Source organism: Gossypium hirsutum, chromosome D10, assembly GCF_007990345.1.
Source record: "Gossypium hirsutum isolate 1008001.06 chromosome D10, Gossypium_hirsutum_v2.1, whole genome shotgun sequence".
NCBI classification, from domain to species: Eukaryota; Viridiplantae; Streptophyta; class Magnoliopsida; order Malvales; family Malvaceae; genus Gossypium; species Gossypium hirsutum.
In genome coordinates this window covers 53,804,407-53,826,408 of record NC_053446.1, presented here as the reverse complement: position 1 = coordinate 53,826,408, position 22,002 = coordinate 53,804,407, and the positions used below count along the sequence as shown (strand labels likewise).

General features: G+C 33.3%; 1 protein-coding gene across 1 annotated transcript in view; it reads left to right on the top strand.

Annotated features, from left to right (window-relative positions):
* The window catches only part of LOC107916244 (uncharacterized), a 38,794-nt gene extending 33,841 nt beyond the window's left edge, over positions 1-4,953 (top strand). The window contains 10 exon segments of the mRNA XM_016845404.2: positions 305-838; positions 1,499-1,685; positions 1,776-1,918; positions 2,018-2,144; positions 2,551-2,772; positions 3,221-3,577; positions 3,807-3,965; positions 4,077-4,361; positions 4,587-4,629; positions 4,632-4,953. Of these exon segments, the coding sequence (XP_016700893.2) occupies positions 305-838; positions 1,499-1,685; positions 1,776-1,918; positions 2,018-2,144; positions 2,551-2,772; positions 3,221-3,577; positions 3,807-3,965; positions 4,077-4,361; positions 4,587-4,629; positions 4,632-4,729 (2,155 nt within the window). The 3' untranslated portion in view covers positions 4,730-4,953.
* Positions 4,954-22,002: the final 17,049 nt, after the last annotated feature.

Here is a 22,002-nt window from a genome sequence, read left to right as displayed (position 1 = left end):
ACTTAAAAATGTGTGATAGCACCATTTGACATATATGTTATTTCTTAAGTTGAAGTTTAGAAAGAGAAAAGAATAAAAGTTATGCTCAATTGAAGTTTTGGATTATTCAGGTCCATTTGCGTCAAACTCGTGTTCAAGTTTAGGTCATGAATACCAAATCAAATAAGGTTGGATCAGGCCTTTTGGATGTGTTCCAGCACAAATCTCAGCTTGGGTCGGATTTTCGTGTTCTGCATGCTTAATCCACTTTCTCAAATTCTTGTGTTTCTTTTATATTCATTTGTAATTTATCGTCTTGGGACAGGATTGAAAATCGTTCCATCTTTTTACCAATTCGCTGCCGGCAAGTTGATGGTACCAGTGATTCATGGCACTTTCTTCTTCCCAACACTGCTGTTTCTTTCTTATGGGAAGATCTTGGTCGACAGCATTTGATGGAAATCCTTGCAGATGGGACTGACCCATCAAGGTCAGAAAAGTATGACATTGATGAGATTGCTGATCACCTACCAGTTGATGTGACTGGCCCTGCCAGAGCTTTAAGGGTTACCATCCTAAAAGAAGAAAAACTAAATGTTGTTAAGATCAGTGACTGGATGCCTGAAAATGAGTCAGCAATCACTGGACAAAGGATTTCGTCCTCATTATCAGATTTCTCTAGAAATGAGTCCTGGCAACAACAATTGCAGCCTGCGTCAGAATGTGAGATTCATTTTATTGTCGAACTTTCTGAGCTTGGGGTGTCCATTATTGACCATACACCTGAGGAATTATTATACCTTTCACTGCAAAATCTTCATTTGGCATATTCAACTGGCTTGGGATCTGGTTGTAGCAGGTATGTCTGCTTTAATAAATTCTGCAATGCTGCAATAGAGAGATTTATGTAATCACAACACAAATTTGCTTGTACCTCAAAGAATTGCTCTCTTAGAAAAAGAAAAACTGTAAATTTTTTATTTGAACCATTCATTATATGCTCTATATAAAAATTTCAACTTGGTTTTATTCTTGAAATTATTGTGTATCATTGAGTTAATGATGCTCTGTTTTTATTGGAAATTCTATTTCAAGTGATAAATTGTCTATTGACTCATTGTGGATTTTCCTTGATCCATTCAATTCTTATAGGATACTTATTGCTAGTACAATTATGTATAAATTACACAGTTAAATAAGTTCTTTTAAGCATAAATTTATTTATCTTCATGTTGAGCGTTAAGAATTTCTAAGCTTGCTTGTGTACATTAAATAATTGGGGATACCACACCTTGTTTCACCTTTCACACCTCAACCTCAAAGAAGGCTCTGAAGTTTTTAGTTGAAACCTTAGATTTAGCAGAACTCTTCTTTTTTGCACACTGTTCTGCAGACAACCTAATAAATCGTCTACTTATTATGTAGGCAGAACAGATGTCCAAAATTGTAATTTCTTATACCAAAACCTTTCTCTGTTTTCTAACTATTTGTCAATGTTTATGGAATTTCGCTATTTCAGGTTCAAATTAAGAATGAGAGGAATTCAAATGGATAACCAGTTGCCGTTAACCCCAACTCCAGTTCTCTTCAGACCACAGAAAATTGGACAGGAAACTGATTATATTATGAAAATTTCTGTGACTCTGCAGACAAATGGATCACTGGATCTCTGTGTCTATCCATATATAGTTTTTGATGTGGGCATGGTAAATCTCAATATCATGAGTAGACTGTATTAGTTTTTGCCATCTCTGTCTCTTGTACCGTCATATTCATTTTTATTGGCTTTCGACCAGGGGCCGGATAATTCTGCATTTTTGATAAACATACATGAACCAATTATATGGCGCTTACATGAGATGATGCAGAAGGTCAATTTCAGTAGGTTATATGATGCTAAAGCTACAGCTGTATCAGTTGATCCAATTATTCAAATTGGGTATGCGAGGACCTTTCTTCAATCTACGTTTTAAAAAATGTGCTTTGCTCTGTACATGATTACTTGGCGCTTACTACCTGTATTTAACTGGAAATGCAGGGTTCTCAACATATCAGAAGTTCGACTTAAAGTGTCAATGACTATGTCACCTAGTCAAAGGCCTAGGGGAGTACTTGGCTTCTGGGCATCCCTAATGACTGCACTAGGGAACACTGAGAATATGACTGTAAGTTTTACATTCAATCCCCTTTTGTTTCCTCATTTCTATATCTCTCAGTAGTTTGACCTTCAATTCCCTGGCTGGATCTGAGAAGCCACTTATTTAAGTATATGGAAGCTAGAAAATAATTTGCTGTATAAATATCTCTTATGAGTCATGGCCTCCAAATGCATATCTCTAAGTTGCAGTAAATTTGTTGATAGAACTTATTCTGGTAATTACAAGGGTTTGGTTGCGTAACACTGAACTGTGACTCTATTAACTGCTATGTTTCAATTAATTAAGTAATATTTTATGGATGAAGTAGCACTGGCAACTCTTTGAGCTATGCCTATCTCGAGATTTTCTAAATTTTAATGAGCTATTTGTGGTTAGTTATGCATGTTGTGATAACAACCGTTTGAATAAACAGGTCAAGATAAATCAAAGATTTCATGAGAATGTGTGCATGAGGCAGAGTACTATGATTAGTAATGCTGTTTCAAACATCAAAAAGGATCTTCTTGGTCAACCACTTCAATTGCTCTCAGGCCTTGATATATTGGGGAACGCAAGTAGTGCTCTTGGTCATATGAGTAAAGGAGTTGCTGCTTTATCAATGGATAAGAAATTCATTCAAAGCCGACAGAGACAGGTGCTTCACAAACCCAAATTTTGGATGACTATTCATTGTTCTAGATTGTGCTCTTTTGTCTAAACATCTGTAATTATTTGCAAACTGTATAAAGCTATTGTGAGCCTTGTTTACTACTTAGTTGCTTGATCTAATTTGAAAGGTGTGTGTAATAGCCCTAAACCTTGAAAGATGACGTGTATGACGTGTGTAATAACTGTTGAATAACTGGGAAAAGGGATGTGTCTATGTCAATTTTGAATGGGGTGACTTTCCCTTGTAGATTTCTCCCTAAGACAATATATGATCATCCAATTAGTTGACTGTCAACTTTTTTCTTTTTCTACTCATGCTGTTGCTAATAATCTTCTGTCTATTAAAGTCAATTGTCATCCAATGGACCTCTTCTTGGGTAATACTTGTCCCGGAACATTCACATTTTCTTTTCCATTTGTTTTTTTTCTGGCAGGAGAGCAAGGGTGTAGAGGACTTAGGTGGTGTCATTAGAGAAGGGGGTGGAGCACTAGCAAAAGGCCTCTTTAGAGGAGTTACTGGCATATTAACGAAGCCTCTTGAAGGTGCAAAAACTTCAGGTGTTGAGGGCTTTGTTCAGGGTGTTGGAAAGGGAATAATTGGCGCAGCTGCACAGCCTGTGAGTGGGGTTCTAGATCTTTTGTCAAAAACTACTGAAGGTGCAAATGCAATGAGAATGAAGATAGCATCAGCTATAGCTTCAGATGACCAACTCCTCCGCAGGAGACTGCCTCGTGTGGTTAGTGGTGATAATTTGCTTCGACCATATGATGAGTATAAAGCACAAGGACAGGTACTTTATTTTTTGTGTCCCCTCATCTCAGGGGTATAGTTGGTTCTGAGTACATTAATTAAAAGGGCAAGTGGAAAAGACCCTTTTTCTAATATAATTTTGTCCTTCCATTTCTGTTATGGTTTTGTATTTACCTTTTATGTGTTGTATTTAAATGTGAAAATTCTGTTGATGATCACGTGCTTACGTTATAAGTACAACTCTTCTAACCTGCTGGCCTGTTTTGAAGGTAATATTGCAATTGGCGCAGTCAACTTCTTTCTTGGGCCAGGTTGATCTATTCAAAGTACGCGGGAAATTTGCATTATCAGATGCATATGAAGATCATTTCATGCTACCAAAGGGAAAAATTATTATAGTTACTCATCAAAGAGTAATATTATTGCAAGTAGGTCAACTAACGTTGTCGGAAAGACTTTATGGTTGACTGGTGCCTTTTTTCTTATTATTGAAGCTGGAGATCAAACTAAAGGATCATATTCTATTTTGTCTTTCTCAGCAAAGCTCTAACATAACTCAGAGGAAATTCAATCCGATGAGGGATCCATGTTTAGTATTGTGGGATGTACCATGGAATGATCTGGCAACAATGGAATTGACTCAGGGAAAGAAAGACCAATTCAAAGCGCCACCTTCACAGCTCATACTCTACCTAAGGACTAGACCATCAGATACAAAAGAACAAGCTCGTGTCGTAAAATGCAGCCGAGATACTCATCAGGCTCGTGAAGTTTACACTTCAATAGAACGAGCAATGAAGACATATGGACAAAACATTTCAAAGGTTAGTTTCCAGATGATTTTTTTTCCCTTCATTTTGTTTAGATACACCATTTGGTTTTTTGCACCATATCATATTTGGACTTCTTTTGCTATTTTTAAGGTTTGGATATTGAAAACTTGAAATGGGTGCAACATAGATTGGAATATCTCTAAGCATGGCCTTGGATCATCCTTATTAAGATTCAAGTTTTATTCCTGGTAGTAAAAGCTTCTTTCAATGAAACAGGAGTTGCTGAAGAAGAATGTTACTAAACCATATTCACCAGTAGCACTGCCGTTGAAATGAGTCTGAAAGAAGGGGGTCCCACCTGGTCTCCTCAACAGGTGCCTACATCGAGACCAACTTTTGGCAGCAGCAGCAACAACTAACTTGGGAATGAGTGCCAACAGACACTAACATCATTTTCAGCATCCATCTTGGATCATTGAATCAGCGTTGGCTGAGTGCTACAAATTTTGCATGCTTGCATTGTTGGAGCTGTAAATGGCATTAAAGGAAAACGGTTAGTGGAGTAGTATATATTTGCAAAGCCCATTACAAATATTAGGTGATCGTTCTGCTTGAATATAAATTCAATAGATATTTCTTTATACATAGCATATGTTAGTATATATTATATAATATTATATAGTCAAATCTTTAGATTATTAAGCATAATTAAACACAATTTGGTATTAGATCCACCATGCAATCATGTCAAATCTTCATCCAATAATTTCGCTCATAGTCTCCAAGGTCCAAGCTTGATTGATCTTCCATCACACTTTATGATCCATTCGTTCAAATGAGAAATTTAATCTAACAAATGAAAGAGAAACTCAAAATCAACTAGAAATTTAATCTAACAAATGAGAGAATTACGTGTTTATAAGATCTAGAGATCCGGTTAATAGAGACTAACAGAAGTTCGAAAGTCAAAAATAAATCAAGGGCTCTATTGATGGGTAGTGCAATTAGTTTTGCTAGAGATTAAAATTATTTTGGATTCAAACCTAGTATGGCAGTAAAATAAAGATGATGTTTAATACTCTTTTATAATTTAACATAAAAGATAATAATTAGCTCAAAAGTAATAAAATGAATTAAATTAAAATTTAATGGTTGAAAAGACATAGAGCTACAAAACGATTAAATATTTAAAAAGCTCTCCTGGAAAATCTTTCATTGGAGCATACCAGCCCAAAAACTGAATTTATCTTTTGTTGGAGTATACCAATTAAAAAATTGGATGTCCGTGTGAAGTTTCAACTGAATTGAAGCTTATCAATCAAATAGCTTGTTTTAAACGTTTGGGCAATAATTTTTTCAATACATACCGCACTGATGATAATTTTAAATCCAAAGATAGCCTAAAAATTTAAAATGAAATCTAATTTCTTCGTAAAATCTCATTCTAAAATCTGGTACAAATTCAGTTAAATACATGGCTATTTGCAGGTGGGAATCTCAGACTTGGTGAAAAGATCAAGTGCCACTAGAAAGTCTAAAATCACAAGATGCCGAGGGGTGCTCGTGGTGGCACATGGCTTCCTGATGATAGGCACAAGTGGCAAGTGGTGCTTCGGCTAGGAGGTTTGCGTCTCGACCCTATGCTCTCGCGCATGGTGCATCAAATTCCTCCCGGTAGCTTGGTGTCCCAACGTTGATTATAGCGTCCCAACGCCATGGCTTGAGCCATTTCTACCAACTTGTTTCGCTTGATTGCTCACTCAATCTTCTACGGGTTTTACCTACAAGCAGAACATTTAAACAGAAAAAGTAGGCTACTAAAAGTATTAAAATAAGGGAGGTCATTTATACTGGCGTAAAATTATTTAATTTTATACACTTCTATAATTTTTTTGTACAATTGATACTTTAACAATTCAACTTTTGAATTTATCAATATAATTGTATTTGTTATGCATGTAAATTTTTAAATCGATTCGGTATCTCTATCATGTCGAACGAAAATATCATCTATATAAATATATGTTGAACGATTGAAAGTTTTTTGCATAAAATGAATTGTTAGAGTTTTCTAATTTACGCCAAACTTAATGTGCATGATTTAAATGATTGGAACATAAAACATGATAGTTGAATTGCTAAAATATGAATCGTATAAAAAGTTACAGGATGAGTAAAACTACTTTAGTTGTATACTACTGTAAGGATCCCTTCCCTTAAAATAAAACTAAACATATACACCTCAAAAACTTACTAAATAACAACAAAAATACCTAAAACACTAAAACCGTAAAACAATTAATTGAGCTAATTATATAAGTCCAATTGGTCTCTCTACTAACGCAGTACAACCTTGACGGTTTGCATTTGAATTGATGAGATGAATTAGAGAAATAGATCGCATGTATCACTATTTTCAATGAATATGTCTTCTTGCACGAGATTAAATTAATTCCTTCAAATCATTATTTAATTTATTATAATTAAATAGTTGAAATTCAAAATAAAAATTAAATTAATTAGTCATTATAGATTGTTGAATAAGACAATTAAATATATTTACTCATAGATTTAGTACAATAAAATTGTCATGAAAATAATTTAATTAGGAAAATTAATTCAATTTATTTCCATTAAACAAATGATGCTTGGAAAATAGTAATTTGTTTATTGAGTTGGTTAATTATATGAGTTAGTTAAAAGACCATATAATACATATAATTGTACCTAATATACAAGACCGACCCAATGACCCATCTTGTAGCATGATGGGCAACAACCTTAGTTCCCAGAACGCCCCTCCCCATTCTTAGTAAGAAATTGTGGTATTTTCTATCAAAACATTATTATTTTGTTTATCCTTATTTAAGTAAGACTCTTGTGATTTTCTCTATAAATAGAGACCATAGGTTAGGTTGAACATAGATCATTCTAAGCATCAACACTCTGTCAAAATTCAATGAGATCTATTCTTCTAATAAAATTCTAATTTTGAGAGAGATTATTTTTTAGTTTCTAACCTTTGAGAGCTATTGTTATTCTCAATGAATATCAATAGAAAGGTTTTATTGTGTTAATCAATTTCTGAATTAGAGCCTACTCTCTAAGCAAGTTGAAGTTCGAGAATAGCAGAGAAGATCGTGTTGGTTAAAAGTTGAGAATCGACTTTAACCACCTAGTCCAAAACACAAGTACAAATTTGGTAAAAAGTTTATTGCTATAAATAACACAACTACTTGAGTTTTAGAAAACTTTTAGTTTTTTGTTATACAACAAAATTATTTTCTAAATCGAATTTTTTCAACAATTGGTATTAGAGCCAAGTTGTACCGTGTTAATAGTGCAAATTGGTTTTAATGAATTTTCTCCTTTCTCTCTCTCTTGATTGATTAAATTGATGACAAGTGTCATTATTGCATTATGAGCATGTTTTGGATTTACATATGTGAATGTATGGATATTAATTATTTTAATTTATTATAAAATAATCACCAAAAATTGTGGTTCTTAAATTTTAGATCGATTGTAATTTAGGTTGTTAAAATTTTTTAAATTTGAAATTAGATCATGGAATATCATCTCTACGCAGGTTTTTTAATTTTACTTTTTGTAAAATTAGAAAATCATGTGAACCAAAAATAGACTAGGAATTTTTGTAATCTCAAATTTTTGAACAAAACCCAAAAAAGCACAGTAGACTCATAACTCAAACTGAAATAAGGTCAAACCATCAAACGGATAGGGACTCGTTGTAGGCGACGAGCTATTGGAAAAATTTGATTCGAAAACGGTTTTATTGCATAGTAGAAAATAGAAATTTTAAAAACTAAGTCGGTTTGTGATATTTATAACAATAAACCAATTACTGAATTCGCATTTGTGTTTTTTGTTAGACGAAACCTTGTCGTTCCTAACTTTCAACTAAACGGCCTTCTCCGCTATTCTCGTACCACGAACTGCTTCTAGTGTGGGCTCGAATAATTCGAATCAAAACACAGAACTAGAAATAGTTTTCTCTGTTTAAGTGTGAAAACAAAAAATCCCTTTTCAAAACAAAAACCAGTAGAAATTATTATTCTGGAAAATAAATTTAATAGTTGAGAATAAATTCTCTCTATTTTCGAGCAAAGTAACAATATCTTTAAGTTGTGTAAATAGCCCTACTAGTGCCAACTATTTATAGGGAGTGGAGTAAGGAGGGATGTGACATAAAGAAGCTATGCTGACAAGGATGAAAGAGCTCAGGTAAGTTTCTGTGCCCCACCTTTAGGTGATCAATAACATTGAACTGCTGAAATGATATGTATCTTTGTTTGTTCTAAGTTGTTTGTATTCGTGGTTGTGTATGAACATGGTGACTGAATACGCTTGCATGTATGTTTGTTGGATGTTAATTAGTTATGAATGGAAGTATTAATGGGTGGCATACTGTATGCTATAGTAATAAATAAGTACAATCTATTTCTTAAAATGCTTGTATGTATATTGTAATATGCCATTTTTGCCTAGGCCAAAACCAAACCAAATAAAAATAAAATAATTACTAGTCCAATTACAAAAGAGGCCCAAATGGCCCAAAATAAGAGAAAAACCTAACGGCCCGTTGGCCCAACAACTTAAACATTTTCAGAAACTAAAAAACCCCTAAGCCCCTCTGTGCCGCTTGTGCCGCCCGAGGCACCTCGTCCCGAGGCCTGACACACCCTCTCTGTCGCTGTTTCACCAAAATAGCAAAGGGATCTGCCCCTCAGTGCCGTTAACTCCGCCACCTGTAAGAAAAGAGAGAAAAAGGACTACGGAAGTAGAGAAAGAAACATAAAAAATTAGTGGCTAAATAGTAGCAAAAACAGTAAAATATAGTATGTAAATCGGCTTTAAAAGCCCCAACAATCAATGTATTTTGACACGGAGAAGATATATACAAAAAAAAATTGAAAAATAGAAATCGAATACAAAATATAGAGCAAAAAAGGTGATTTTTTTATCTTTTTTTATTTGAAAAGAAATAAAAAAAATAAAACCTTTACCTGTCTTTTCGTCTCTGCACCATTGTCGGCGCCCTTTTTCTGGCCTGATGGCTGTCGAATTCTTGGGGATTCGGCCAAGGCCGCAACAAAAAACGTCGGTAGTTGAAGGGTCTTTTTTCTTTTTGGGGGAGTTTTGGTTTAAATCGAGTATTTTCAACTCCGAATCAAAGTTCTATGCAAAAAAATAGGGTTTAAAGGGAGTTTTGGGCAATTTTTCAGCCATTGGAGACGGTGGTCACCGTCACCGCGACTGGCATCCACGGCGAATGACCACCGACCCTAGGCCAGACGTGGGGAGACTTTGAGAGAAAAAGATGAGGCTTCAAGGTTTTTTTTTTAAATCCAAGCAGAATGAAATTTTTAAAAAAAATTGATTTATATAGAGATGATTAAACGACATTGTTTTGGCTGGTGCTTAGAATCCCCAAAACGGCGTTGTTTCGAAGTAGGATTCGATTGCCCGACCCAGATCTTTGGGATCCACGTGTTTTTGTAAAGTGGGCTATTTTACATTATTAATATTATTATCATTATTATAGTATTCTATTATTTATTATTTATCATTTTAATATTCTACCCGTATAGCTATTTTACATTATTTTATTATCATCGTACTATACATTACGTTTAAAAATATTTTTTTGTATTTTATACGATGTCCAAATAAATTATCTATATACCATTTTAAGTGTTACATTAATTTTTGCACGACGCATAAAAAAGGGAAATTTTTAAACCGAAGCAAATGTTCATTATTTTGGAATTAGAAAAGTTTTGTTACTAACTCACGGAATATGGCTTCCTTCTAAAACCGAGATAGTCGAATATTTATTTTAAAATTAAAAAAATAAGATTTAAGTAATGATCAATCGGCGTTTATTCTCGTTCTCAAGGATTTAAGGCATTGTATCCTAACTTACGGGATATGATCCTTCCTTCTCGATTAACTTGAAATAAGTCATTTTCGTGAATTAATTTAGTTAAGTAATGTTTTAATAATGGATTGTATTTTAAATTCTCTTCAAATTTTCAATTTTCAACACTAAAGATATCAAGTAATCAACTAGGTACCAATTTTGGGCGTCACGAGGGTGCTAATCCTTGCTCGTACGTAACCAACTCCCGAACCCATTTTCTAAATTTTGTAGAACAAAAATCGTCATTTTAGTAAATCAAAGTTTTTATTAAAATGGTAAATTTGCGAGGTGATTCGATCACACCTCACAAAAAAAGATTGGTGGCGACTCTCATTTTTGTTTTCTAAATAAAAAGTCGATGTCAAAAAAGGTTTCGACAACTTGGCGACTCCACTGGGGACAAAATAAAAGAGTCAAACCACGAGTTGATTACTTTTGGTCATTTTTGTTAAAAATTGATAATTTGGTTTAAATTTATGACCCCTTAATTGCATTTTATCATTCATTTTTATGGTCTTCATCATTTTGTTACATAATGATATGTTTGCTTTAATTGGTTCGAGTATCTTAGTATGTTTCCGCATATTGCATTGCATAATCGTTCGATTTTGCCCTTCTTAAGTGGGAGTGAGAAATTATTCCTTCAAGAAGTGGTCACCTCTGTATAAGATAGTGGATCGCTTTCGAGATACATCCGTACCTATGTTTTCGTGATATCTTCATCTCTGTACAGCCATAAGGGAATGTATTCCGCTGAGCCGAACTCGGTCCATATAAGCCTATAATGGGTGAGGATCGAGGAATCTATTAGTTCAGGTACCCTTACTTTAGAACCGAACCACATGTAATGAGCCCTAAGAACTTACCCTAGATAGAACCATACCGAACCTCTAGTGGTCACCCGAATAGGTGCTCTATGTGTTATTTCTTACTTGCTTTAAATTCTAGCTTTATATGAAATGTACTGACTTGTTTCGTTTTGTTTTGGCTGTGATTACATTGCATTTTCATAAAAAAAAGGTGTTGATTCGTGTTCGGTTGCTAAATAGAGAGCTTGTCATAGAAAAATAGTTTTTTAATAAAGTGGAAGACAATATAGTCGCACGAATATGGCCCGAGAAAAGGCAACAAGAGAAAGGTGACAGCATGTGAGAGGGTCAGGTTAAAGATATGGACCACGTTATGAGCAAAGTTTTGGTCCGAGTATGAGAAGTGGTTGACCACTAGCAGACCCCAGCCGTTCAAAGCTTGAGATATGAACCGGAGTCAGATCGGGGCCGAGAATTAGCTTTCTTTCTCGGGAAAGTTAAGGTTTTGAATGTGAAGGCGATGTCGTATATGTATCAGCTTTATGTAAAGAAACTTATTTTCTAGTAAAGTTGTTCTAATGAAATTGAACTAGAATCAACTCCTTTTTGCATTCATTTCATTCATAGCATTACATTTCATCATATGCATTAAATTTCATAAAAAGACCCTAATTAATCAAAATTATGAAAGTTACCATGGAAACCAATAAGAATCTACCAACTGAATATCGTTACGGTACTCGTAGCAAAACCAAAGCAATGGATCTAAGATTAGAGAGATTATAACAGATTCAAGAGGACATGCAAGATCAATTGCAAGCACAGCTGCAGGAACAATTAGCTAAAGTACAACAAGACATGAGAGATCAAATACAAGAATCTCAATGAAGCATGATAAGCTAGTTGACACAGTTGCTAACCAGAGGGATTGAAAAAGGAAAAAACATTGTGGTTAACTCGGGGGATGATAATGAAGACCCTACCTACCCCCATGCTTTACCCCAGTAAATGTCCAAGCCCAACCATAAATATATCCACGAAGGGTACCCGTTACCATAAGACCTCAACCATATCAAGCTGGTACTTCAGCATCGGTTAATTACCTAACGGGTTTAGGTTCCAACCCCGGGGATAATCTGACCAACCCAGTTGTTTCCGATTTGGACGACATGGCTGAAATGGATAGGGCAAAGATTGAATTGCCAAAACGACTAGAAGATTGGTGCAAGTGGTTGGAAGAGAAATTCAGAGCTATAGAGAATGTCGATTACCTTTGTAAGGTTGATGCTAAGTAGTTGAGCTTAGTCCCTGATCTAGTGCTCCCACAAAAATTCAAAACTCCAAAATTCGAAAAATATAATGAGACTAGTTGTCCTGAAGCCCATATCACAATGTTTTGCCAAAGAATGACGAGATATGTCAATAACAAACAACTGTTAATCCGCTACTTCCAGGATAGTTTGATCGGGTCGGTTGCCAAGTGGTACAACCAACTAAGCCGTGCCAAAATCAGTTCATGGAAAGATTTGTCACAAGCTTTCATGAAACAATACAGTCATATAATCGACATGACGCCGGACAGAATTACGCTGCAAAACATGGAAAAGAAACAAAGTGAAAGCTTCAGGCAGTACACTTAGAGATGGAGGGAGATGGCAACGCAAGTTTAGCCACCTCTTTTGGAGAAAGAAATGACAATGCTTTTCATAAATAGTCTTAAAGCCCTGTTCATTAATCATATATTGGAAAGTATTACTAAGAGCTTCTCAGATATAGTAATGTCTGGAAAATGATTGAAAACGCAGTAAGGAATGGAAAAATAGACGTAGCGAAAAATGTCAAAAGATCAACCCTAAGGAAGAAGGAAAATAAAGTGAACACCGCGAGCGTGTACAATAAAGGCTATTCAAAATCGATTATTGTAGGCCAATCAAGGACCATGGCAACGAGCCACCAAAGCCTTTCGAGGTAAGAATCCAACTCAAGACCAAACACAGAAAAAATTGAGTTCACACCTATCCCGATGACATATAGGGAGTTATATTAAAACTTGTTCGATGCGCATGTGGTATCCCTGTTTTACTTAAAACCCATGCAACCTTCATTCCTAAAATGGTACGATGCGAATGCTCAATGTAAGTACCGCGCAAGAATAACGTGACACTCAATTGAAAACTGCACCACATTCAAAAAGCTAATTGAAAGGTTCATCAAGATGGGGATCGTAAGGTTCGATGATCCACCAGGACCTAATGAGGCAAGAAATTTGTTACCCAGTCATTCAGATCATGGGGTAGACGTGATAATTGAGAATGGAGAAAAGATGACCAAAACTAATATGGCGGAAGTAGAAATCCCACTAAAATGGGTTTGGCAAAAGATGATAGACGTGGGATTAATCATTCAAGATTCGGAAGAGTTACATAAAGAAGCGAGAAGTTACTATAAGTTCTACGCTGAAGAAGGTCATGAAATCCAAGAGTGCACTGAATTCAAAATTTTGGTACAAAATCTAATGGATAACAAAGAGTTAGAATTGTTTGAAGAGGTCAAAGGCCTAGAAGGAATGTTGGGAAATCTGAGCATCAACGCCATATCCGAAAAAAGAATTAGGGAAGAAAACCTGTTAGGCAATCGTCCTTATATCCCCGGAAGTGTTCTGAACAATTGGACTGTGGAAGAGATCCCTGTAATTTTTAGACCTAATTCAGAGTAATGTTTAAAACACACTTATTGCCTGGGAGCAATAAGAATCCTTTTGTGAAATAGGCATAGGTCCAATATATTTATTTCAATAAAATGCATATTTGTGTCTCATTTTGGCAAATATTATTTTATTTCTTCCATTTTATTCATACTCATACCATACAAATAATTATTCTTATATTCATTTTTTCTTTGGGTCTTCCTTTGTTCATATAAAATGTCTCCGGATATCAATAATATGAGAGATACTGCTACTGACTCAAAATCTCCGTTTGAGCAAGATATGTGTCCAAAGGAACCTCAAGACTTTAAAGATGATCGAGATTGTAACCTATCTCCTGATTTGTTAAGAATGGTAGAACAAGATGAGAAACAAATCTACCTTACAAAGAGTTAGTAGAAATTGTGAGTTTAGGAGAAGAGAAAGAGGTGAAGATCAGAGATTGCATCACCGCAGAGACAAAGCGACACCTCATTGAGTTACTCCAAGAATTCAAAGATGTCTTCGCATGGTCATATCAAGATATGCCCAGGCTAAGTACTGATAACATGGTACACCGGTTCCCCATAAAAGAATAGTGCAAGCCAGTTCAACAGAAACTCCGAAGAATGAGACCCGACGTCTTGCTGAAAATTAAAGAAGAGGTCAAGAAGCAATTCGATGCTGATTTCCTACAAGTGGTCAAATACTCGGAGTGGGTAGTTAATATAGTCTCTGTCCCTAAGAAAGATGGGAAAGTACGAATGTGTGTAGACTACAGGGGTTTAAACAAAGCCAGCCCGAAAGATAATTTCTCGCTGCCTCACATCGACACCTTAATAGACAACACAATAGGTTATTCAATTTTCTCCTTTATGGACGGCTTATCCGGATACAACCAGATTAAGATGCATCATAAAGATATGGAAAAGACCACATTTGTAACCATGTGGGGAACATTTTGCTATAAAGTTATGTCATTTGGACTAAAAAATGCGGAAGCGACATATCAAAGAGCCATGGTAACTTTTTTTCATGATATGATGCACAAAGAAATCGAGGTTTATGTTGACGATATGATTGTAAAGTCCCAAACAGAAAAAGAGCATGTACAAGTCTTGAGAAAATTGTTCTTGAGATTGAGAAAATTCTAGCTGAAGCTCAATCAAGCAAAATGTACATTCGAGGATAGGTCGGGAAAATTGGTAGGATTTGTAGTTAGTGAAAAGATGATCAAGATCGACCCAGATAAATTTAAGGCTATACAAGAGTTACCTCTACCGTGCACTCAAAAATAAGTCCGAGGTTTCCTAGGAAGACTAAATTACATCGCTTGATTCATTTCACAACTAACTAAGAAATACGACCCCATATTCCGTCTCCTTAAGAAATACAATCCAGGTGTATAGGATGAAGAGTGCCAGAAAGCTTTTAACAAGGTCAAACATTACCTATCTAATGCCCCAGTGCTAATGCCACCTAGCCTAGATAAGCCACTGATACTGTACTTGGCAATATTTGAGAATTTGATGGGATGCGTTCTCGGATACACGGTGAGTCATGAAGGAAAGAAAGAAAGAGTGATATACTACATTAGCAAGAAGTTCACTAAATGTGAAACACGATACTCGCCGATTGAAAAGTTATGTTATGCTTTAATCTGGACAACCCGAATACTAAGACAATATATGTTGTACCATACAACTTGGCTAATCTCAAAAATAGACCCTCTAAAGTACATGATGGAGTCGACTGCTCTGAATGAAAGAATGACCTGATGGTAAATTCTACTTTCTATATTTGATATAATTTATGTGAACCAGAAGGCAATAAAATGGAGTGCAATAGCATATTTTCTAGTCAGTAGAGCTCTAGAAAATTACGAGCATTTGAACTTTGATTTTTCAAATGAATATCTGATGTATGTTGCGACCACTAAAGAAGATGCTCAAGAAGGACATTCTTAGAAACTAAATTTTGACGGAGCGTCAAACGCTATAGGTAATAGAATCGGGGAAGTTTTGGTATCCCCAAACGGAGATCATTATCCCTTTACTAGTAAATTGGATTTTGATTGTACAAACAATATGGCAGAATACGAAGCATGCATCATGGGTATCCGTACAGCCATAGAACGTAAGATCAAAGTACTGAAGGTATATGGAGATTCTGCACTAATAATCTATCAACTCAAAGGTGAATGAGAGATGAGATACCCCAAATTGATCAATTATTGAAGGCTGGTTCTGGAGCTAATTGAAAAGTTTGATGACATCACCTTCTGCTACCCCTGCGAGACAAAAATCAAATGGCTGATGTCCTGGCTACATTAGCTTCCATGGTCAAAGTGAACAAACAAGAAGATGTAAAACCTATCCAGATGAGTATTTATGAGACTCTGGCTTATTGTTACAACATCGAAGAAGAAGAAAAAGATGATCACCCTTGGTACCACGATATACTACGGTATGTGAAGAATCGTGAATACCCTGACCAAGCAACTGAGAATGATAAAAGGACGTTGAGAAGACTGGCTAGTGACTATGTCTTAGATGGGGAAATCCTGTACAAAAGAAGAAAGGATCAGGTGCTACTAAGATGTAAGGACGCTGTTGAGGCTAAAAAAATTTTGGAAGAAGTCTATGAGAGCATTTGTGGAATGTGTGCTAATGGTTTTACAATGGTCAGGAAAATCATGAGATTCGGGTATTATTGGTCCACCAAGGAAGGGGATTATATTAGTTATGCCAAGAGATGCCATCAGTGCCAAATTTATGGAAACAAAATTCATGTACCCCCTTCACCTCTTCATGTTATGTTTTCTCCATGGCCTTTCTCTATGTAGGGCATGAATGTAATTGGGTCGATCTCGCCAAAAGCTTCCAATGGGCATCGATTCATCTTTGTAGTCATTGATTACTTCACCAAGTGGGTAGAGGCCACTTCTTACGTCAATGTCACAAAGTCGGCAATCAATAAATTCTTGAAAAAAGAGATCATATGTCGGTATGGGATGCTATAAAAGATTATATCTGACAATGTATTGAACTTGAACAACATCACTATAGCGAAGGTCTGTAGTCAATTCAAGATAAAAAATCATAACTCGTCACCATATCGCCCAAAAATGAATGGTATGGTGGAGGCGACCAATAAGAACATTAAGAAGATCGCGGGGAAAATAACTGAGACTTATAAAGATTGGTATGAGAAATTACCATTTGCCCTCTACGCTTATCGAATGTCTGTTAGGACATCCACCAAGGAAATGTCTTTCTCATTGTTTATGGAATGAATGCAATTTTGGCCATTAAAGTCGAGATTCCTTCTCTCAGAGTTTTAGCGGAGTTGAAGTTAGACGAAGCAGAATGGATTCAATCCCAATATGGTCAACTAAATTTGATTGAGAAGAAGAGGATGAAAGCTATTCGTCATGGTCAGATGTACCAAAAGCGAATGATGCAAACTTATGACAAAAATATTCGCCCTAGAGAATTTCATGCGAGAGACCTGGTATTGAAAAATATCCTTCCTATAAAAAATGACTTCAGAGGAAAATGGATACCAAACTGGGAAGAACCTTATGTGGTAAATAAGGTCTTTCCTGGAGGAACGATGATTTTGACCGAGATAGATGGCAAAAACCTGCCTAATCTTGTGAATTCAGACTCAGTCAAGAAATGTTTCACCTAAAAAAAAAAGAAGAATGAGGAGTAGAGGCCAAGGCGAAAACCCGCAAAGGGCGTCTTGAGACCAAAGGGGTTTCCAGTAACGAAGGTAAAATTGTGGTGTATTGCGAGGTGGTTTTGTTCGAACATTGGGTACTTGAAAACAATGGGGCTCAATTGGGTTCCATGGAAGAGCTGGTTGAGTTTTACACTTGTTAACAAAAAGAAAACGAAGAATAGGAATTTTGAATGTCCCTTTTGGGGACGATGAGGATTAACCCATAATTTGATTTTTAACTAACGGGATGATGATGGATGTTGCTCTGAGGTGAATCTAGAAATTATTTTAGAGGAGTTGAAATTTAATTATAAAATTTTGATAGGTCAAAACATAATTTATAAATTCTACCATTTTTAAGAGATTAGAAAGAATTTTTATTTTTTTATGAAGGATTAAAATATATGTTTTACCGTATTTTAAAGTGGATTAAGCTAACAATTTTCTATTTTTGGAGCCGCCAAATCCCCTATCTGCCCTCCTTTAAATTCCCCATAAAAAATTTGTTGTTTTGTTTTGTGTGTTTTCTAAAACAAAAAGTAAGTAAAGATTTTTTGTTTTAAAAAAAAAGTAAATTTTACGTTTTACATCCACATCTTCTTATTTAACCTTTAAATATTTTTAATATTTTTAAATTTAAATTTAAAAATTATATTTTGAATTTAAAATTTAGGTTATAACTTAAAATATAACTAACCTTTTATTTCAAATTTCAAATACCAAAAAATATATATTTTTATAAAAACAAAGAAAAAACATATTTTAAAATATGATTATTATTAAACAAGTTATTTCTATTCCTTCAAATAATTGTTTTAAAAATTAAAAATATTAAAAAATAAAATAAAAACCTAAATAGTTAGTTATAATTCTTTAAATAATAATTTAAAAATAAAATGTTGTTAAATATATATTTAACAATTTAAAAGTTTAAGATATTGTTAAGAAATTAAAAATAATTAGCCTTTACTTGATTTTTTTTTGTAAATTTTTTTACTTCAATATAATTAAAAATGCTTTAACGAGTGCTAATACGAACACGCATACATGTTTATTATATAATTTTTTTTAAAAAAAAACCTATAATTTTCTTTTCAATGAAGTTAACTTTATTATCGTTTCTATTTTGGAATCAATTTTAATTTTTTTAAATTTGTTTCACAATTTAATTTTTTAGATAATTTATTTGCTAGTAAATAAAGAGTTGATAGATAAATGAATTTTTTATATAAATATATATTCTTTAAAATTTAAATTGTGAAACATATTTAAAAAATTAAAGTTGATTCCAAAATAGAAACTTTAAGGAAAGAATCGAAGTATTTGGGTAAATGGGCTAAGGAAAAATAAATCCAACTCATTTAATCCAATAAAGAAAATTAAATTCCACATCAGCAGTTAATGAAATAATTAGACCAAAGTTTTAATTAGTTAGCTTTTTGCTCCTTTTTATATACTTGTTTATTAAGTAGAGAGACTGAAATATAATTTAAAGTATTGTCTGAAATATTTTTATCCATTATTTTTCAAGTCATTTAGTCTAATAAATCAAATTAAAATTCCATATCAACATAAGTTCAAGAATTTAAAAAAAATTTAAAATAAATTAATATGATTTTAAAAGTCTGAAAATGAATCAAAAGGTTAGCTACTATCGCTTTGCTGCTCTCCTAATTAAGTGTAGTATATTTGTATTTGTTTAATACGTAATGTATAAATTATAGATATATTAATTAAGTCATCTTTCAAATATCTAATCTTATGATTTAAAGCTACCACATCTACTACATACTGCATTTATTATCACTTCACCTCCTTCTTCTTCTTCTTCTTAAGCTCAAAAGATATCCATTCATACTCATTCATTATTCCATGTAACTTAATATATTCAATCAGTATCGAATTCTTTATCACTCGACTCAATATGTATAGGTATAAAGTGATATTAAATGTAAAAATTTCAATTTCAATATTTATAACTTTATTTCTTATCTCGAGACTTGACTTATTACAAAGTTTCTTTTTTTTTGTTTCTTCAATCAATGTTTTGAATAAATAATTTGTCAATTTCTGTTTCAATTTAAATCCCAGTATTTGCAACAAATTGTTGACAGTTTAATTTTTAATGATCTGTTTGATGAGTCTCATTCATCTAGTATCTTGGTTTTTACCTGTGCAGTGAGGGTGGTCGTTGATATGATTGCGCATATAACCCTACAACAAAGGGCGAAATCATAAAACTTTTTTAGGGGAAACCAAAATTAAATTATAATTTTTGCGATAGCAAAAATGTAGTTTCATTATTTTAATAGCCTACATCTTTACAATTTTTAAAGAATTAAATCAAATTTTTATATTTTTAAAAGGTCAAAGTGCAAATTTACCATTATTTTTAGTACTGAAATTGTTACGCATTTAGCCAAAATGATAAGAGAAAATTTATATTTTCTTATATTTATTTTATGAAATTTTATATGGAATAAATCTTTAAACTATACATTAATTTTGGTCAAATATGTAATGATATATATCAATTATGACTTATGTAATTTTATACATGAAAATATATTTTGATATGATTTTCACAAATCACTAACACGATTATCGACATTGCATCATTTTGTGTTTACATATTGCACATATAAATAATTTAATTTAACTAATATAAAAATAAAGTAATGTATTTAATTATTTATTTTAAACATGTACATTTGAATCATAATAAAAATCAAAAATAAAATATCCAAACAACTAAATTACTTTCTGTCCCTAACAAATTTGAAGAGATTGTGCAAGTCCTCCAAGTACAAAATTTTCGGAATCTTTTATCGTAACACTTAATCTACCGTTACAATCACTCTCAAAATAGGCGCCATCCACGTTGATTTCAATAACCAAACCAAGTGGAAGAGCCTATCTAACCAGCCTCAACTTCCCCAGGACAATAATTACGCAAGTAGGGGACAAAATTCGTTACCAAAAGCGGGGATAATACCATTTATAATTTGGTAGAGAAACCAAAGCAAAGATGGAAAGTAAAGGGAGGAAGGAGAATATTCAAAGCAAAAACGTGTTCCATACTGTAAAGAGTTGGAATCAAACTTAAATACCCAACCCATTCATCATATATATCTTGATAAGAGGTAAAAGATAGAATTTGGAATTGAAAATGGGAATACAAGCCTTTTATTACTCTACCAGTAATGTAGACAGATGCTTAATACAACAATGGCATGAAAGTAGATTTGATCTGTATTTTTTGGTGGGACGTCTTCTGTTATACTAACAATATTCTGAATGGACACCGATATTCATCTCAGTGATGCGAATGAGTGACATCTCAATCAATACTTTCTGTTAATGGGAAAATATTTCTTTTTTCTTTTCAAAGACAAGATTGAATGACATTTATAGCGCTTTGGACTTATACTTTCCTTTTTCTTTTTTCCTTCTGTTAATCAATATATATTTAATCACTATTTTTAAAATTGGACTACCCGGTTAGATTAAGAACGGATTTCAATACCAATCAAACCAGTTGAAAAGATGATTGAACCTTCTTTTTTTTCTTTTTCTGTTTTTTTATATATTTTTAAATTTTTTTAATAATCTTTTCAATTAAACTAGTTATAACCATCCATCCAATTTAAAATCCTTGGATATAATATCACCTTAACCGAATCCATATTTATGGATCAACTTGAAAAAAATTACTAAATTTTAAGATTAATGTAAACCATAAAAAGTTTAAAACCCAAACACAAAAAATGTTGCTTATTCCTTATAAAGATAATAAATATATATATGGTCTCATTGATTAGGCAACTTTTTTATAGTATAATTAAAATAACTACAAATTCTTCCCCTCGTCGTAAATTTTATTTTTAAAATTTATATTTCAAGTACCTTACAATTAATCTCTCGAGTCTGCTACAGTGACATTTAAAATTAAAGAAATACTCGATTCGTAATAACAAAATAAAACATCATAATAGAAAACTTGCACTTTTAAATTTGAATAGTTGCAATAAAACTAAAAAACCTAAATTATAAACATACAAGACACGATCACTTTTTAACCTTATGCTTTTTCCCAGTGTCTATGTAAATGCATATTTATTTTTTAATCAAAACCACAAAAACAGTTGTTTTAATCTATATGTTAATTAATAAAATATTCTTGATTTCTCAAAAAGGAATCTACTAAGATAATAATTCTTTAACAACAAAATATTTCAATTTATTCAATAGTTTTTTGTTTCAAAACAAATATCAGCACAATTTATTATAATATCAAATAAAGTTCTTAGATATACAAGCAATAATCAAGGCAAACTTAATTTTATTAATAACAGAACACGCACGAACAAACATGTTTATTTCATTTATTACATAAAAATATTTTTTTAATCTATAAACTATTCTCACAATACCTTTATCTTAATAAATTTATTCATCTTTTAATATTAAATATTTATAAAGCAAATTAGTAACATAAAAGAATCACCACCTGTGCATAATTCAACA